The sequence below is a fragment of the Serinus canaria genome, chromosome Z (assembly GCF_022539315.1).
Source record: "Serinus canaria isolate serCan28SL12 chromosome Z, serCan2020, whole genome shotgun sequence".
Lineage (NCBI taxonomy): Eukaryota > Metazoa > Chordata > Aves > Passeriformes > Fringillidae > Serinus > Serinus canaria.
The window spans coordinates 64,749,985-64,770,927 of NC_066343.1; the positions used below are offsets into that span (position 1 = coordinate 64,749,985).

The 20,943-nt window shown below is 38.1% G+C and overlaps 1 protein-coding gene across 14 annotated transcripts in view; it reads left to right on the top strand.

The window, feature by feature from the left end:
- The window catches only part of PRLR (prolactin receptor), a 156,383-nt gene that overhangs the window by 118,782 nt on the left and 16,658 nt on the right, over positions 1-20,943 (top strand). For 11 of the 14 annotated variants that reach the window (XM_030236887.2, XM_030236881.2, XM_050987382.1 and 8 more), the window contains 6 exons: positions 10,714-10,850; positions 13,988-14,101; positions 15,060-15,192; positions 18,486-18,655; positions 19,455-19,621; positions 20,421-20,562. In XM_030236887.2, the coding sequence (XP_030092747.1) occupies positions 14,032-14,101; positions 15,060-15,192; positions 18,486-18,655; positions 19,455-19,621; positions 20,421-20,562 (682 nt within the window). In that variant the 5' untranslated portion in view covers positions 10,714-10,850; positions 13,988-14,031. The remainder of the gene's footprint in view (positions 1-10,713; positions 10,851-13,987; positions 14,102-15,059; positions 15,193-18,485; positions 18,656-19,454; positions 19,622-20,420; positions 20,563-20,943) is intronic. The other 3 variants (XM_030236880.2, XM_050987383.1, XM_018920591.3) reach the window with 1 other exon arrangement.

The following is a 20,943-nucleotide window of genomic DNA, read 5'->3' on the forward strand; positions in this document are numbered from 1 at the left end:
ACTACTACCAATAATTCATTTCTGAATAATCCTTTCAATCTGAAGTCCTCCAAGTATCTTGGAAACATTAATTTCAATCAACTTGGAAACTGTAAGTGTAGTTAAAAAGACACACATCTCAGTGAGATGCCCACCATTTTGTAGATGAACAAGATGTCAGAGACTCTTGGAAGGGATGGGAATAAAACCCTGGAGATGAGTTCTAATTCTCCCTCTTCATCAGCAGAACATACACAGGCTTTCTGATACTCCCTTCTGTCTTCTCAAACTCTAGGATAGTATCTGGAAGATTTGGTGTCCACCATGATTGTCTGCTCTCAATTTTTTCCTCTCCTTTTATGTGGAGATTTGTGTTCCAAAAATTGAACTTCCGCAGTGGAAACTACAAATGATGCCAGGTCTTATAGCACCAGCAGCACATGTCTAAATTGAGACTCTAGTTTCAAAGGTTTTGAACCAGTGAAGGTTCCTACCAGTTTGAGTTGCAGACTACATGGAGGATTGCATCTCATTTTAACATTTGCTGTCTGTGTTTCTGCAGCTGGTTTTTAACATAGTTACTGATATTATTGATGCAGCAGTGCATTTTGCTGGTGGTTTACATCTTCATTTGATGCATTTACCCCATAATCTGTAGTACTTGCCCTGTAATGGTACTAAAAGAACAAATTATTTCTGTAGATGCCATGGGACAGGGAGAGAGAAACGGCAAGCGTTTCTCACAGCGGCTTGTGAGAGATTTTAGGGAGTTGGAAAGATGTGATAACCTGTTGACTATAAATAATTTGCAGGTGCTGTTTTTCTACCTTGTTTTTCTGTTCCTCTCAAGGACAGTGCATGAGAAAGATGTTACTGTTAGTTAGCCAATAGAATAGAATCTGTCATACCACTCTATAAAAACCGCACCTTTTTTTCGAATAAAGTTCTACTTCACCTTTGCTACGATCCTGCCTCTCGCCTGTTCCTGCCCCGGCCCCGGCGCACGAGTGACATATTTCCCATCCCTTTTATTTTCTAGTAAAGAATTGATGGTATATATTTAATGCACTAAGTGGCAAAAATGCATGAATTCAGTGACATACAACTGATTTCATGTTAAAATATATACTAGTGAATTTAATTCCATAGCAAAACAGACTCTGAGAGCCTGCTACTAAGTCTTCAGATTGCTGAAGAATAAAGGGTTAGACTTTGTTTAGCAGTATGGTTATTGCTGTGTACTTGTTGACTTGGAGATTTTCTAGTTTTCTATACTGTTGTGTACACATAATTGTGTAACACTTCTAGGTATACATAGGTTAAAAAGGTAAGGACTCTTGGTCAATTTAGAGGTCTTGAGACCTTAAAAAGAGTCCATGACCCTTTCCTTTCATATTCATCCATGCATGCATTGGTGTTTGCAAGCACGCGTTTCATCTTTCAAGGAATGAATTTTGTTTATGTGATTAAATAACTGATCTGTAAGAGTGGGAAACTGAAATAGTGAAGCAGATTTTTTAATCCAGGGTGCATCAACAACTTGCAGAACCACTGTTCATTTTCACCTCTGGAGGAGGAAATGTTACAGAAATCTCTATTAAAAGCACTGTCCCCTTGATTTCTTTTTCACATCAAACACTAAGTGGGCTGTGAGCAGTTGATAAATGTTGCTGTGTTTATTTAACCTTCCAAAGCTGGGGTCTGTCTCATACCTGGATAGAGTAACATATTATTCTGACTGCACTGACAGCTTCTTTAAAGGGCAGCAACATATCCATACACGGGAGTGTATGTGTGAGTGCTGAGTGTTCAGATCTGTATGCCTGTGGCTGACTCTCAATATGCATGATTTTGTGTGTCTGTGCATCCAGAGGAGCTCACATTCTGTGGTCCAGAATAGAGAATTGAGGTAGGCTGTAGGCTTCGAACCAGTTCAAAAAGAGCACAGAGGTGGCTGTTCAACTGAAAATATTCTTGTGGTATTTGTTATTCAGCAGCATTTATCTGTGAAGAATAATTGATCTGTATTGTTGAACAGTTAATAACTTTTGTATCAATCAACATACTGTATAGAACATAGCTATGCAGATGTTTAAATGCAGATGGGACTCTGAGAGTGAAATAAAAATCAGCTTTAAGTAAGCTGAGTTTAAAAAGCAGAAAAATCATATTTACAACCCAATGGAATTTCATTACTCATTTGGTCTACTTACTTTTAAAATGTACATTCACATCTAAAGATTTCAAAATGCCTCAATTATCCATCCCTACTGTCAGCAACAGATTTGCTCTCTTAAGGTTCTGTGGCTATTTGTGTCTTGAAACACCATCTTGAGCTAACCTCAAAACCTGTTCATCCAGACAGCAACTTTGCAAACCGAGCTCCCTACTCTTTCTCGTCTGCACCTTGGACAAAACTCTGTAGGGCACAAGGAAAATTGCCTCTTCTATGCACTTTTGTGGCTGGTTCTTAGAGCCTTAGTGCTTTCTGTGAGCTCAAGTTCAGAGAAGAGCAACCGAGTCAGTGAAGGGTGTAGAGAGTAAATCCTGTGAGGAGTGTCTGAGGGAGCTGGGGATGTTTATGCTGGAGAAAAGGAGGCTCAAGCAGGGCCTTATCACTCTCTGCAACTACCCAAAGGTGAGTGTAGCCAGGTGAGGGTCAGCCTCTCCTCCCAGGCAGCAAGTGACAGGACAAGGTGAAATTGTCCCAAGAGGTGCCAGTGGAGGGCGAGGGTGGACATTAGGGAGAATTTATTCATGGGAAGTGTTGTCAAGTGTTGGAACAGGCTGTTCAGGGAGGTGCTGAAGTTGCTCAAGAAATGACTGGATGTGGCACTCTGTGCTATAGTCTGGTTGATGAGGCGGAGATCAGTGACAGGTGAGACTTGATGATCTCAGAGTTCTTCTCTGAGCTGCTTCACATTTGTTTTGTTCTGAGTGCTAGTGTTCATCACCCAAGACTGGTTTATTGACAGCCTTGTCAGAGGTGTAACCATCTGCCAGAAGCCCAGATTTCAAGGGGAAGCAGACATTAAGGAAGATAGAAACCTGAACAGTTTTGGCTCAAGATTTCTACCATGCCCGTTTAAAAAAACAAAACAAAAAAAAAATCTGAATTTAATTTGAAAGTCTGGTGCCAGGATTTTAACAGTGTCAGATCATATATTTAACATACTGTCAGTGGGGCAAATCAAAGATTAAATTAAAATATGAATTTAAAACATGACTGTGCTAGTCTCCCATGATTTTTCCCTTTAAATGATATAAAATATGCTGTGACCTAGGTCATTAAGTCAGGCAGACTCAGACATGTAAACATAAAGGCATCACTGAAAAAATAACTTGAAAAGATGCAGTTAACAATAACAACTAAAGGGTTCAATAGAACCAAGTTTCAATAGAAATTACTTTTATATCAACGGAAAAGGTTAGCCTTTATGCAAGCAAGTATTTAAAAGTCTTACTGTTATTACCTAAAGTAATACCCACAGTTACAGCATTTTTCCTCCTGCCATTTCATAAATGTCAGCATAAGGTTTTTATTCCAGGGATTGTGGAAGAAATATAGTGGATTACAGAGAAAATGAATGTTTTTACCCTTTGAAATATGATTGGGTAACTGGGTGCCTACAAAAAACCTAAAAATTTAAGTTGGTTGTGTTGGGATATGAAACAAAATGGGTTGATGGTAAATACAGAGGCTGATAATTGATTTCTAGTGATCTAGATTACCATGCTTCAAATTATATCAGTTCTTACTAAAATTTCCTAGTTTGCTGAAATGTACCATTAAGTTCACACTGCAGAAGCCAAGCATGAATGTTTCTGACACTTATGCCTTTTCTTTGGTTCCTTGTAGATATTAAATACCTCTAAAATAAATGTCATTGCTATTTCAGACTGATTAACTTCAAATTTGTTTGGGGGCAGGGGGAATTATGATTTTGTGAGATAGCCTTCATAGGATTAAAAGATGAAGAACTGACATTTCAGATGCTTCAGCATAAAAAATATTTAATTTTTCTCTACCTGCGGTTATTGAAACTTTTAAATTTTGGTTTCAGTTTCTTTTAGGTAAAAATCAGATGCTTTTTCTTGCAATTAGCTCTGAAAGGATCGCACTGAAAGGGTCACAGTACCCCCTTTCACCTTCCCCTCTGACCACTAAGTTGAATGTGGATTTATAATCTTGAAGAAGCATGCCATTTCAAAGACAGAGGACGCCACCATTGACTCCAGTGTTCCAAGGTTAAGTCATACACAGTGTAAACTTGATAATTACTGTACACACCATAGATCCAATCTGAACTTTGTACAAATAAGAAATTTCACAGCCACTGAAGCTGTACAATACTCAGTGAATCAAGAATATTTGTTGAAAAACAAGCGCAGCCTGATGCATTGATACATGCCCTCGCCAAAATTTCTTCATTTTATTCTTTTTTCACCAAATAGCAGAACATACTGGAGAAAAGTATTAAAATAGATTTTGGTCTAGTGTAGAATATATTTTTTATCCTTGAAATATTTTCTTCTTCAGATGGTTAAGTAGCTGTTTCTTTATTATTTAACCACATGTGCAAACTCCAGAGAGGAGCAGGGCAAACTGCTACATTCATGTTAATCTAGTTGGGCACAGTTTTGATACAGCAAAGATAAGAGAGAAGCATTTTATTATCTAAAACTAAACACTATCCATGCTCTGAAACTTAATATCCCATAGATAATTGATCTGTTTGTAAAGGTAGTTTTTGCATTTGCTGCATCATGAAACTTCCTCTTTCTTTGCAAAATTAGTTTCTTCAAATAGAGTCTTGAACATTTTAGAAATGTAAATATCATCATTCATCAATAGGAGGCATGTGTGTCATTGTCTGTCATTGTGAGTGCTGTCATTGCAGTTCCTAAGGAGCTGAGCAAATGAGTTAATGAGTGAATTGGTTAATGAATTAATTCATTGATGAATTTACCTTTAACCTCCAGAGATGGCAGTGTTAGTCATTGTTCTGTAAATAAGTGCATGAAAATCTCACAGTCTGCAACCTCAGGGTCATTTCCTTATACTTCAAAACAAAGGAAGAATCTAAACCACAATTCACCATAGCTGAGAATCTCCAAATCTTAGCATCCTGAGTTGAAGATGGGGAGTAGAGCAGGTTAGTGCTTTACTTCACTCATTTATAGATTCATCATGAAGAAATGGTAAGAGGAATTCGTACTCCTGATCAAAGGGTGAATTCAATTCCCTCAGAATGCACATTCAGCTTTTAGAAATGTCACTATTCTTCCGCTGTTAAACGTTTTTTTTTCCTGGAAGATGACAATCTATGTAGAACTTAGCAGGGTTGTGAAAGAGTAGTATTGATCCTATTACTGGTTTAGCATGTAGAAGAGTTCACAGTAGCTCAAACATTTGATTTTCTGTATAAAGACTCTCCTCATGAGGACATTGTATGTTTTCTACTGACATTAGAGATAAATGCCATCTATCTGAATTCCTGTAGAGAATAATCTGTTTATAAAATGTGTTAGACACAACTCTACTCAGGAGTTAGGTCTCAGAGTAGATTCATAAAATTACACCAAGGTTAGATCTAGGCATGATAAAGATACCTCTCTGCATAGCCATGTATTTCAATATTAATGGGGGTAAAATGCTTTTTAGAGTGCCAAAAGATTATTATCTTAAGCTTCACTGAAGGCTGAATGTAGTGTTGTGTTCCAATTATTGTCAGCAATTTCTCTCAAATAATTGGTTTTAGATTTACCAGGATAACATTTTTTCATTCCTTTGGTTAACCAATGTGCTACTTACCTGTACATGGCATCAGTAGCGGCCTTTAGCTTGCAACTACAAAGCTCTTTTACCAAAAAGTTTGCAGCTTGGGGAATATGTTTGAGATATGTTCATGCTCACAAATAATAGAACATTGAGTGCTTTTATCAGTTTGATTGGAGTAGTAATTTTTGGTAATTGTGTTCTTTCCCACAATAGCTATACAGTCACTAAAACAATTCAAGTGTAAGTATACAGAAAACCACAAAAAGTCTCAGAAAAACACAAAGAAACAGTTACTTTTGCAACCTCATACTGAGGACCTTCTGAAAAAGAGAACACTGAAACAGAAAACAATTGTTATTCTCTGCTTCCACTGTTAATACTGTTAATTGCTAAGCATATTTGTGATTGAAGAAGAAAATTCACTCTTGCTAAGCATATTTGTGATTGAAGAAGAAAATTCACTCCCACGCAGCCAGGTTCTTTCTTTTAGAGTCTTACCATGGTCATAAAGCTTTGAAGAGAGACTCCAGACCCAGACTCAGCCAAAATGGGCTGTCCCACTACGAGGGAATAAAGAGCTCTCTAGCCATGGTCTATAGCCATGGTCACAGCTTTTTTCAGCATCACCCAGCTTTTTTCAGCATTGCCCCACTGATGCTTGCAGGTACTAGTATGCAGGAAATGCTTCTCCTCCATCCAACCCCACAGCCTGGGTTCACCAAGAAAAGACTGCTAGGGCTCCATCCAGTGGATGGAGCTTTGCAACTTTGTATGTGATCATGGAATACATTCAAAATTACATGTTCATCTGATCTTCTATTGCCTGGTCCCAGCAGATTATTTCTTCTTCCCCGCTTCTGTGTTATTCCCCATTGTCCTATTCCCACTAACCTCTCTTATGGACACTTATGTCCATTACTGTGTTCCCTTTATTAGCCAAAGCCCCGTTCCTTTATTTTCACTAAAGTTTCCCTAATTTTTGTCTCTGCAAAAAACCTCCTCATCTCTACACCAGCATTTTCCCCCAGAAATGTCAAAGTAGCAAGATTTTCATGCCATTGCATTACTCATTGGAATTCTGTGTATAATTAAAAATTATCAGGAATTTTTCATCATAACATGATTTTATTGGAAAATTGGAAAACCTACAAATATTTTATTAGATTTCAGAAAATATGCTACTGCAAAACTGCAAAATAAAATGCTTTATGTGATTTGATGAATTTGTTCCTTTTGGAATTTTGAAAATTTTCATTCATTGACTTTGGCTGAAAAAGAATTTGTGACCCTCCAAAATGAATTTTCTAAAACTGATGATTCATAGGCAGTTTCCAGTTTATGGGATATTTTGACAATATTTTACTAATAAAATAATATTTTGTCTCAACCCAAAAAAATGCAAGTTTGACCTGCTTTTTAGATCCCTTTTTTCCATGCTGTATTATTAATTGGCTACTTATATTTTCAGTTCTTAAGAGCAGAATCTCTTCTTTGTACGGTACCCGAGACAGCAGGATTCTGTCTCTCTTCTCAGGACTTTCACTACAAATATGATTTGAATAATGGTTGTTTGATGTAGAAATACTTGGATGAGAGTCATTGGTCTAGTTGCAGCAGAAAGTTAAGGTTTACTCTATCATGTTCCTTTCCAGTTGGTGAACAGTGAAGCCAGCACTTGCAGCACTGTTGCAAATTTGGTAAAAACACATTTTATGTCAATCACATGTAGGGACATGCCACTAGTTCATAATTCCACTTCCTGACAAAGGAAGTAATGGAAGCAGAGTAAAATTTTTTGGAAGGATAGAATTGTATGTTTTGATGTAGTACAAAGTAGTAGAAGATTCTGTTTAGCCAGTCTTGAGTCAAGCAGTGTTCCCAGCGTGTGCACTCTTGAGTCCTCTCTAAAGCAGGAACCATTCATTGAGCTCTATCTTTAAACTATATTTCACCTTATGCCATGGCTGAGTAACTGCACACATTTATTTCTGCCATATTCAGCTGCGTATTATTGATGCCTTTTTAAATATGCACATAAAAAATCCCCATTTATCACCCTCAATTAAATCTGCTCCTCTGTAATGGCACAATGTCTAGCTGCCAAATAACTTCATGCTATTTTTATTGCTCTCATTAGCTTAGTGAAATGGAGCCAAACAAAAGAATACCCTGGTAATTGAGTAATATGTCTTCCCACCTGGTCTCTGGGAGATATAGACCATTCTTATTGTTAGTTAGAAAATACTCTATTTTGTTTCAAATTGTTTACAGACAGATTTTCTTAGAAAAACAATGATGAAGCTAGTGTTTTCAAAGTTAGTTACTTAATGTATAAGTAGTTTTTATTGCTCTGGCAGATAAGTTGCCCATTTAAATTCTTTCTTCACAAAATATTTTATTTGAAGTGAAAGGCAGAGAGCAGGTTATTAAACAAAGTATGGGTTTTTTGGTAAAACATTGCATGTTGGTGTGCTAGGGTCAGCTCAATCAGGCAGCCCCATAGATGTGAGGCTGCTGTAGGTCCCTAACCTCAGTTTCTGCCTGTAGCAAAGCTGAGCAGCTGCTCCCAGTGGGTGGGTACATGGACACAAAACCCACGCAGGGGCCACACACATCAACAATGCCCTGACGTGTAGATATACATATGTGTGTGTGCATTTGCACATAAAGAAATGGATCACCCCAGTAGCTACTTGTGGATTTTTAGCTGACCTAGTAGCTGGTCCCAGATCTTCTTGCTCTCTCCATCTGTGTGGGATCTGCATTTGAACCTGGAGATTTGCAATCCAGGTCTTTCTTCACTGGCTAATCCAGTTGAGAGTTCACTGGCATGCAAAGGCACTGCCCAGAGCAATCCATCCAGACAGGAGATAAAAATAGGGTATAATGAGATTATAGGGTAGACTGCAATGATCAGGCACACATTTCAGTCTGACAAGCCACAAATTTACACTGAACTGAGCTGCTTATTACCCTTATTTCCCATTCTTGTCTCTCCCCAGTCCACTTTGAACCTTTCCTTTTCTCCCCAAAACCTTCCTTCCACTGTGTCCCTAGTGTTCTGCTTCCTTCAGTCGATTATTCAGTGGAAAAGGAGATTTGTTTGGTGGGCTACACATGAGGACAATGATCTGACTGTGCTTTGGTAGTCAGGTGTAGCTCATTCCCTGCACCTGATTTTCATTGATGAGACTGCTAGAGTTCCTCCCCCAGCCCTCTCAGCTTTTATCTGATCATGTCCTGGCCTGTGCAGATGTTGATTAGCCTTTAAACAACTAGCCTAGCCTACAGTCTATGCGTAAATTTAAACCACATCCAAAGCTCATTGCTACAAAATTTTGTTTGAAATAGATAAAGGAAAACATGTACAGTATTTTACTGCTGTCTCTATCACTCTTGATGTTTAAGTGTATTTACTTAGAGTGTCAGTATTTACAACAGCTAATACAGAGTGATGCTTTTTCTCTTTATGTTTTAGAAATAAAGTAGTGATGCTTTCAGAAATACACTATTCATGGAGTTTTTGTTTTTCAACTTTTCAAGTAATCCAATATTCATGAAAGCATAAAAATCTTCCTCACATACGTGAACCCCTAGGTAGAAAATTGAGTTTTATACTTTATGACTATGCTCTATATCAAAAATATCTAAAATTACTATAAGAAGATAGTGATTGTGGAGTTGGGCTTGATAGTTGATAGAGATGAATGCACATCATATTTCAAGTTCTAATGTAAGTTCTGGTTTTCAGTCTATAAAATTTTACTCTTTTGAACTTATGATTTTCTTTTTTGTAAGAGACTGCTGTAAAAATAAATCCTGAAATTATGGCTAAACCTACAGACCACCAGGGATGAAATCTGAATATTCAGGAAATGTGAGACTGGTAGAGAAAGATTACTACTGTTAGCTAAAACATTAGCTTTGTTTTTGAGGGAAAACAAAGGCAGTAGGGGTGGTATTTAGAAAAGAAAAGTGTTAGAAAATTATTAGATTTTAGCTTGTGTTACACTTCTACTATGAATCTGTTGGGCATTCTTTACCTTGGTTCCTCATCTGCAAAGTAGGGATAATGGTAATTTCTTCTTCTCTTGACTTTCTTAAGAAAATTTCAGACTCTGTTCTGTAAAATCAATAGGAATTAAGAGTGTAAATACCATGATGGAGATGTAAGGGTCTAAACTATTTTCAAGAATCTAGGGGTTGGTGATTTTCCTTTTTCAAAATTGACTCAAGTCTTTCAGACTGAGAAACATATCTCCATGGGTGAGGCAATTTGTTTTGTTCGTTATTACATCTTGACTGCTAACCAAAGGAAGGACTGCCAAGGGTTGTTATGGGGTGATTTATGAGAGAAATTTCAGAAAAATGTATTATAAGGCCATATATAGGCTTTTCAGGTGAAAAGTAAAAGTTCTTACCACTACTCCTATTTTTTGCAACATAGGAAAATGAAGTCCCAAATCCCAATAGATTAACTGAATATCTAGATTCATAGCCAGTACCAGGTACTAGGCTTCCTCACAAGGTCCACCACACAACCTATGTGCTTAAAGTTGCCAGGTGAAATCAGTCACAAGAAATTCAGATCATAGACATGCCTCAGCCCTTTATTTTCTCTGGAGCCTGTACATCACCCTGAAGGCAGTGCTTGGTGCCTGAGGGATTCAGAGACATCCAATTAGGGCTCATTCAGAGAGGGAAAACAGAGCTCTGGTCACACTACACATCTACAGCTTTTAATTTGCAATGTAATCGAAACCATCACCATCAATCAGAAACATATCTGTCCATGATGTTCTGGCCATTGCTAGGAACATGTATTCCTGATGGCATTTGTGATCTCTGTGTGGGAGGGCAGACTCCTGCCATGTCCACAGTAAAGCTAGATGGTCTAGATGGTCTAACAGGCTCACATTCTTGCTTCCTTTTTTATATTTTGTTTCATACAGCTGTAGTGCAGCCTTTCAAATGGTAATGAACTATGGTGTTTTGAGCGCTCCTTAAACTGTCTTCCCCCAGGCCTGAAAGATGAACATTGTTTATAATCATGACTAATGGAAATGCCAGACTTTTTCAGTAGAGGTTGGTAAGTACTTTTGGCTTTTGATTTCTTTAGCCACAGAAGCAGAAATTGTGTTGCACATAATGTCATTGCCAGTGGCTGATGCACAGTTGTTCCTGTTCCTGCAAGCCTGAAAACATTGCAGATATAAAATTTTTCCATCTGTGCAGAACTGAGTAAAGAATTCACTGTCAGTCTCAAGAAATTTATCCATCAGCAGAGCCAGGAAAGAAAGAAATAAAAGAATGCAAGAACTAAAAGTCAGTTAGTACAAGGACATGTTCCTCTCAACTCTGCTTCATGGCACCTGATTTAAGTACTGGTATTTAGCTTTCATCTTCATCCAGTAGCATTGTCAGCACAGTTTTCAAACCTACAATTTCATTATATTATTATTCCCGGGCAGAATTATTTTACAGGAATATCTAATTCTTCTGTGCATTCTAAAACACCAGTCATAGTTTCCATTTCCATCAAGGAGCACTGCATTCTGGCATGTGATGCACAGCTGTTGAATACTATCTAACAGCTGTGTTAAAAGGCAGAAATTCAGATAGAATGTCAGAGTGCAATAACTTGGTTGGAATTAAATCAAGACTTTCAAAAGGAAGCATATGATCTTTTAAATATCATTACTCAACCCTTGGTTTTGGATCACATTGTGGCAAATCAATGTCCACTGCATCCCTGATGAAAGAATGCATTCAGTCCTAAAAGAGAGACACTACCTCATAGCACCTTCAATAACACTAATTACCCTTTCATGAAAACATTTTCATGTCATATATAGAGAAGATGCACTTTAGTTACAGTTATGACAAAGTGAGTACTATTTATTATAATTTATTAAGCAAGTATTTTCAAAAAAACAAGGCATCTCTCCAGAAACCTTCTAAGCCCCATTTGAGTCACAAATACTGAATAGCAAGCAACCGTGGAAACATTCTTACTTTACACATTCTTATTTTCCCTCTTTTGATGCTTATCTTGTTTTATGTTTGCAGATGACAACCACACTTGCATGGAGTACATAGCCAATTCTTTAAATCACCATCATGAGACAGTATCTATGTCGTGTTCATGTCTGTGTTCTAAAATCTGTTTGGTTCTTTTTTCCCAAGTGTAGGTTACCAGAACTGTAGACAGAGCTTAGTCTGTGACACTGGTAGGCGCATATTCCTTCCCTATATCCCTCTTGTTATTTTGCACAGCCACATGGTTCACAATCATCTCATTTTCAAAAGCTCCAGAGGAAAAATACTTTTTTTAAATGCATTAGTTTCTTCCTCTCACTATTAATTTGGTTCTTTAAGTCTTCACTTTACAAAATCATCCCATTTTCCTTGAAGAATGCTCTAATAAAGATCCTTTTTGATGATGCCTCTCTTTTGTTGTATTGAAAAAAATTCATTCTTTCAGCCAGTGTAATCAGTTTCTCTTTGTCATTCTTCACATAGAAAGATACATACATAAAAGTAAAAAAATAAATAATCATGGTAATAGTTCTTTATCCATATGACTCTTAGCTTTAAAGTACATTGTTTTGCAAATGTTCCAACTATTTTTAGAAGTAATAAAATATTGTAAATACTGTCAGAGGTACTTGAAATAGTTACTGTTTGTAGTTTCATTATTTCCCCCTTCACCTGAGAAAAATGTGCCTTTTATGAGCCCAGTCATCTGGGCTCCTCATTATATAGCCCCATAAAATGGGGCTATATAATTATTTTGAGGTATTTTCTGACATTAAACAGTAATGTTTGTGCCTGTCATTTCTTTACATGTATTTACATGTATTTCTTTGCATGTATTTACACCAAACTGGAATTTATATTAAAGTGGTTCTCTCTTCTCTGTCTTTATATGCACAAAATGCTCTGAGTGAGTTTAAAACTAATCCAGATGCAATTTTCCAGCCTGTAGCTCAGTTACACACCTGAAACATGCCTAGATATTCAGAAGTGGCATACGGGATTGTAGCCAACTGTTGTTCTCTTCCACATTGTCCACAGTAAACATGTTTTAGACTAAGCTGCATTAACTGATACTTCACTTGGCCTTGCACTTGAAAAACATTTGTGTGATGATGTATTATAGTTTCTTGATGTAGAAAATTAATTGCTTACTGAAAAATTAGTCATCTGATGAACCATGAAGGATTTTTCCCCGCCAAGGGCACAGCTTGTTCCCATGCTGTGCTGCATGGAATAGGTTGCAAGCATACATGTACCTGTGAATGTTCTAGGGGGTAGGAGTGGAAAGCTGAGATAAGGAGCTCCCTATTTAGGCAGTAAAATGTTCTTCTTTAGTTTCGAAGGCTGAGGTTGGCTACCGAGAATTCAACATCTGACTGCAGACATCTCCAAGCAGGGAGTGTTCTGGCGGGAGAAACCGGAGGTTTGCTTTGTCATTTCTTCAGGCTAAGCAAACAGATTTAGCAGCAACAGGGACTCCAGCGCACCCAGAGTTGTAACCTGAATTCTGAGGACATCTAGTGGTGTGAGCCCACGGCAGGAACTGGGTCTTGGTCCCAGCGGGTGACCACTTGCAAATCTGTATTTCAGCTGAAATTTACTACAAAATCAAATGCATTAAAAACCATTGGTTGGATGCACGGAAAGAGTAACATTCTTCAGCTCAAGGGATACTGAAGTCAACACTGACAGTCCTAAATATTGAGAAGTTTTGAGATTGAATCAAAAATCATAAACTTGTAAATGACTGTTGGACCTTTTCTATTTGCATTCTGTTTTCAGGACTTTCAGATTTCATGTTGACCTCTTCTTTGTGTCAGTAGGGGTAAAAGTATATTTTTTGTTGCTAAAAGGCTGTTTTCTTAGTTTAATTAATTAATCTAGAAGTTAGAACTCTAAGATAAGAACCCAGTACTGCAAGATGCCAAGAAATATGCAAGATTTGTTAATGCTAAGAAATTGTAATCCAAGCACTGCTAATCATTCAAAGACCTCTGGGAAGGCCAACCTGCTTCTCTGAGACTGTGTTTTCAGCTTCCAAAATGGAACTGTTGGTGTTGCCTCACGCTTTTGAGAGAGAACAAGAATCAATTACCTGCAATTCAAAAAGGACTTTGATCGAGTTATGCGATACGTATTACATGCTGAGCATTGTTCCTGACTGTTGCATGATGGCGTGTTTTTCAGTGAGCCCTTGATCTGATACTTCCTCCTGAGGAGAGGCAGGCATCATGAAACAGAGATTCATTTCATCAGTTCAAATTATTTTGCAGCTTGCTCTGACTACAGTAGGTCTGGCTGGTGAGTACAAGACTTCCTGAAACACTTGGTTTTTTCCTTAAGACACTTTCTTTAGAAAAGTCTGAGGCTTTACCCAGTCTATCCTGACCACCACTGGAACGCATCCCTGAAGTTTGGTATGGCAATTTTGAAAATGGCTGGAGTTGTCTTTTCTTTTTATGTGATTAATTTCAGGATTGTTTGGTGGCAATACTGAAACTTTATATTCACTTTATGCCCGTCACCTCCTTGGGAATTAGCATATGAATAGTTACATATTTGAGATAATTACATGGAACTTTAATGAAATAAAGATAAGCTTAGGTTAAAAGGTCACAGGCTTGTTGTTTTAAAATGAATGTAAATGTATCGTCTGTATTCTTGGTGTAAGTAAATGAGAAGTAGTCTTAACAAGAAATATTCTTAAATGTATTTCTATTAACAGGGAATCTTTGAACAATAAATGAACACATTCAGATTTCCAGTACCCAAAAAATTCTATCTAGCCCATTGATTTCCTTCTTTTTAGAATTTTCTGACCTAGAATTTACCCCAAATATGCACAAATAATGGAATTTTAGTTCTGTTGCAAAATTAAAATTTAATCTTAAAATTATCTGAAGATACAAAATTTTAGTGTTTATGGGGACAAACCCTAAAGCTCATATATTTCTTTTCCATCTTCATAGTTTAATTTTTACATAAATATACAATTTCAAGTTCAGATAAAAAATAAATGTTCATTTTAAAAAGCAAAATCATTCTACTAGCTATTTTAGAAGTTTGAGGTTAAGTGTATATATTTTTTTGAGAATATTGATCCTTTTCCCAGAGTTATTTGCTCAATTCAGTCCACAATTTCATGTAATTTTATTGTCTTCAAAAAAGGAATGCTTAGTTGACTTTTATCATTCAACAATAGCATCCAAAAGCATTGCCCACTCCTAATTTACCTAGTTGAATTTTTGCACTTTCCTAGGTCAATCATACCCTGGAAAACCTCAGATAATAAGATGTCGTTCTCTAGAAAAGGAAACCTTTTCATGTTGGTGGAAGCCTGGCTCAGATGGAGGACTCCCTAACAATTACACCCTGTTCTACAGCAAGGACAGGTAACAAGTGGTGCATATGTCCTCTGAGAGTGATCAAGTGATGGTTATGATAGACCAAGAGAATGACAACATTAATTTGTAAAGTTGTTTTTATGAATCCATTTTAACCTTAGATAGACAACAGGGGCTGCATAAGATCCATGGCTTCCCTTGTTGGAAGAAAACATGGCCACTAACAGCCTCAAATCTTCAGCAAATCTAACAGCCTGACCCTCCTAAACTCATCTACCAAAAATCCCGCTTGTCTGAAGGTGTGCCTGGAAACAAAGGCATGTTTGCCCATCTTTTTGGGAAACACATGGCTTTCAGCTGAATGGGGTCTCCTCTGAGCACTGAAGCATAAGGGCACCACAGGGCAGCAGATCTCCCATCACCCCAGCCATGGAGCTGGGCAGGAGTGGGGCAGCCCAGCCCTGGGCACTGATCACCTCCTTGGGGACTGGGACAGGCTGAGGCCAGGCTGGGCTGGGACATCAGCTCATGGGTTGGACAGGCTCAGGGGGCTGTGACTGGGAAAGGCAGGGCTGTGTGGAGCTGGAGACCAGCTGAACTGGGGACCTGGGGCCCAGGTCCCCATGGAGAGGCTGGGCAGGGACAGTGAGGACTGCTGGGGCCCTGCCAAGGATCTTGTCCATTACCGTACACACTAAAACCCCTTTCTGGACTATGGTCATTTTTTATCCTGTTGTTTTTGTGGTCAGTGGTTCCCAAAATGCAGTGAAATCTCAAAAGTTAATATTTTGGAAATTATCACTCCATCATCCTGCCCAGGAATGAAGCGTATATGTTTGGCAACTTTACGTAACCAGTCCATCTTTGTTTAACTTTGTACTTTCTTCCTGAAAACAGTCTTTGAACAGGGACAAGTAAGCAGGGAGGCTCAGAGACTAAGTTTTTTTTATAAATCCAGGGAGATTCAGAATAGGTAAGATAAAGTCTCAGAAATCCCCTCTACATTTAAATATTCCAAATCATTGTGCAGAAAAAGATTCAGTCTTTAATGAAGTTACACAACAATGATTTGGAAACTTTTATTTTATGAAAGCCCAGATGTTTCAGTCTTGATCAAATAGTTAAATGAACATTTTAATTCATACCTGTCACTGCCCAGACCCATTTTGCTAAGGGAAGGATAGGAGTGCTTATCCATTTATTAAATCTGCTGAACCCAGGCTCTGCCAAGCATTTTAGACCTGGGCCACAATTGCCCTTCTAGGCTCATTTTCTCTTAGACCCCTTTCTCCCATTTTTTCTTTGTGAACTGTGACAAAACTGCCTGAAAACTAGGAAACCTTATTATTGATGATACATAAAGCATAATAGTGGAATTAATGTTCATTCTTGCTCCACATCAGCTGATGCTTTGGATTTGTATATTTCTTCTCACCTGAGGCTGTGAGTACATCACCTAGGCCAGCTTTGAGCACAAAACAATCCTTCTCCTAAATAATCCAAAGACCCATGTCAAGGCAATAGTAATTGACCATGAAGTAATTTTTTTTCTTCTTTTTTTTTGAGATAGTTGTGATAATGATCATGTTAAAAAGCAAATAAATTGACATCAGGAAGGCTGTGGAACAGATTGTCTTGACTGCAACCACACAGCACATACAGGACTACCAAGGGATCAAGCCCAGCTACCGTGGATTTAGCAATGGCAGGTCCTGCTTGATCTCCTTTTGTGATCAGGTGACCCTGTCAGGAGAGGCTGTGGATGTAGTCTGCCTGAACTTCACCAAAACCTTTGACAATGTCTCCCACAGCATTCTTTTGGAAAATCTGGCAGCCCATGGCTTGGACAGGAGTACTCAGCTGTGTTAAGAACTGGCTGATGGCTGGGCGTAGGGAGCGGTGGTGAGCCATGCTGCATCCACCTGCAGCTGGTCACTAGTGGTGTCCTTAAGGGACTAGGGCTGGGGTCTGTCCTGTTTAGTATTTTTATTGATGATATGGATGAGAGGAATGAGAGGACCCTCAGCCAGTTTGCAGATGACACCAGGCTGGGCAGGAGTGCTGATCTGTTGGAGGCCAGGAAGGCTCTGCAGAGGGATTTGCATGGAGGCCAATGGTGCGAGGTGCAGCCCAGCCAAGTGCCAGGTCCTGTCCTTGGTCACAACAACCTGGTGCAACTCCAAGCTGGGGTAGAGAGGCTGGATTGTGGCTCAGCAGAGAAGGACCCGGGGATGAATGTGTGCCAGTGTGTACCCAGGTGGCCAAGGCCAGTGGCACCCAGCCTGTGTCAGCAATAATGTCCCCAGACCGAGACAGTGATTCCCCCCTGTACTCGGCACTGGTGAGGTCACACCCAAACCCTGTGTGCAGTTCTGGACCCCTCACTGCAAGAAAGACATTGAGGTGCTGGAACATGACCAGAAAAGGGCAACAGAACTGGGGAAGGGTCTGGAGCATGAGTAAGAAGCAGGTGAGGGATCTGAGGGTGTTTATCCTGGAGGAAAGGAGGCTCAGGGATCACCTTATCACTCTACAGCTCCCTGAAAGGAGGCTGTTCTCCTGTGTGGGTCAGTCTCTTTTCTCAGGTCATAGTGATAGGACAAGAGGAAACAGCCTCAAACTGCACTAGAGGAGGTTCAGGTTGGACCTCAGGAAGAATTTCTTCACTGAAAGGATGGGTAGGCATTGGAATGGGCTGCCCAGGGAGGTGGGCAGTCACCATTTCTGGAGGTGTTCAAGAAATGACTGGACATGGGAAGTGGTGCCGTGGTCTGGTTGACAAGGTGGGTCAGAGCTTGACTTGACAAGCTTAGAGGTCTTTTCCAACTTAAATGATTCTCTGACTTGCTGAAAACAAACTAATCAGTAAAAGAGCTCTCTGCCATAGGGCCCATAAGTTTAATTTCTAGGGTTGATATGCAAAGATATTTAGCAACTTATCTAATTGAAGTAAATATTTTTCATTTCTCTCTTACTTGCTTATAAATATTGTTAAAATTTCTTTGTTTTTTCTCTGGAAAATTTCTGTTTCTGTTCTTTTGTTGATTTATTTCTGTGTATAAACAAAGGGGAGAAAGCATATATCAAAACAACTGCAGTAAACGAAGCATTTATGGTAATGTCATTTGACACGTACCAAATGTTTCCAAGAGATGGAATTATAGATATATATCTTGTTAAAATATAATACATACATATTAATTTCTTTAAATTTATTAATTTTTATATATATATATATACATACACATAAACATTTCAGATTTCTCTGCTGAACCTAGTCTATTACTAAAATATTATCTGCTTTGCTTCAATTCCTAAATTTTTAAATCATTTTGTTTCAGTGAAGAAAAAATCTATGAATGTCCAGACTACCTAACATCAGGTCCAAATTCCTGCTACTTTGATAAAAACCACACTAATCCCTGGACAACATATATTATCACCGTTATGGCAACAAATGAGATTGGAAGTAACAGCTCAGATCCCCAGCATGTGGATGTAACTTCCATAGGTAAAATCAAAGAATAAAATGGAAAACAAACTAGTTGGAGATGTGTGGAGTTTTTAATCCCAGATCACGTGGTGGTGAAAGATTTCTTTCCTCATGAGGTGAAACTTGCTATTGAGAAGTGTTTATTTACAGATAATATAAAATATGCATATTAAATATTTGTGAAAACTGCATTTTAATTCTAAATTAAGTAACTACATACTTGATTGTAGGACTTTCATGCATGAATATGTAAAAATTTTAACTTTAGCTGAAAAATTTGCTTCACTTTCTAGTTGTCTGCAGTATTTTAATTAGACTCAATGAAGATTATAAAATTTTCAAATTAGGTTAAGCTACTGAATACTTCAAATGTAAAAATTTTTTTAACTGCTGGCATTGCAGTCTTGGAAGGGTAAAAGTAACTGCCTGAGCATTATGCAGGCTTTTTGTGGTACTTTATATGCCTGATTCCATTCTACTTTCTGAAACACATAATATACTATTTTAATTATAATATACTTAGTTTTTCTAGCTATGAAATAGCTGGCATTCTAGTTTTCAGGAGTGACCTTGTAAAATTATCATTTGTATTTCCTTAGCCTGGCAAATTCAGCGTAAAGTTTAAGATTTGCTGCTACTGTTGGAAATCAGGAGCTAGTTCAACTCATTGAGGAAAAAGGAAAAATAAAAGTCTTCTTTATTATTCTTTTACAGTGCTGAAATATCTGAAAAAAAATATGATGACACACAAAACTATAAAGGAGGGTTTTTTTCCTGAGAGAAAATTAAATAGCACACTTTTCATTCATTTATACAGTTCAGCCAGATGCTCCTGTGAACCTCTCTCTAGAAACAAACACGTCTGCTAACCTGTCATACCTTTGGGCAAAATGGTCTCCACCCCCATTGGCTGATGCCAGCTCTAATTCACATGTATATCACTATGAGCTACGCCTAAAGCCTGAGGAAAAGGAAGAGTGGGAGGTAAGGAAAGAATATATTTATTTTATAAATGCTCTATTCAATGAATTCTTTGTCTCAGTTTAATTTGTCGAATAAAAATGTAAGAATAGAAAAATTATTGTAACCAGATCAGATTAAAGAAAGAAAAATACTGGAGTGGTCTGTAGACACTGTGAAATTCAGTATATTTACATAATCATCCTAATGTTATGTATGACAAAACCCAGTTGTCATCATCCTCTTCAACATGATCAGTTCTAGGCAACCTGCCCCTCAGAAACTCTGTTGTGGTCTGCTCACATTTAACCATTTCCATTGACATTCCCCACCTGTTGCCATATTTCTAGGAATCAGCTTCAGTACTGCTACAGCTGAGTTTTCAGGACAAAATGTCATTCTTAAATTTATAGTCATGTGTGCTAAATGCTGCCTAGCTTGTTGATGCCTTAATGATGGAGAATGCTATGCATTTTGAAATAGTTCTGAGAAATTAGAAGGGTCTGAGAAAGTCACTTAAAGCCACTGAGAAGGATTTCAATGGGGGTTTATATGTGGGCTGGACTAATTGTAATGATCCTTACATTATGGATCTGATGGCATATTAGGAAGTCTACATTTCAATATTTTCTCGAATATCAGAATCAGCAGTGATTTTTTTCTGCTAAATCACTACTTTTGGTTCTTGGTAATCGATATCTTATAAATACGCAGCTTAAATGCCTGACTTTCAGAAGTCAGTAACTCATGCCTGTTCCTTTGTGGTTTATTCATTGAAGTGGTCCAATTCTTTATTGTTTTCTCAGTCCATTTTCTTTTACAGACAGTATCTGTAGGAATGCAGACACACTATGAGGTGAGCAGCCTGAAAGCTGGGGTGAAGTACGTTGTTCAGGTCCGTTGCATGCTAGACCTTGGAGAATGGAGTGAGTGGAGCTCAGAAAGAAGCATTCAGATCCCCAAAGGTGAGTGGATGATTGCTGCTCTGTAAATTGATTTTAAAGTGTAGCAGGTTCAATGCTGTGAAGGTTCCTAAAGGTTCCATGTGTGAGGCCAGTCCTGAAAACCTGGCCTCACACATGGGTACTTTGTAGTGCTCCGTGGATTTTACCATACTTTCTGTGTAATTGCTTTGTTAATCTTGTTGATCTGGTCAGGATCCTCTGCTGAAATTAGCTATGATAAACAATGTGGGATTTACTAGGAAGTCACTTCTGATACAGGCGTGCCTAAATAATTTATTGTCCCTGTCCCTTTATTTAAAAACCATGTTGATTTTATCTGTAGCTATAAATATCAGGTAATGTTTTTTGTATAAGAGCCTGGACTGAAAGCACTGATGGCAC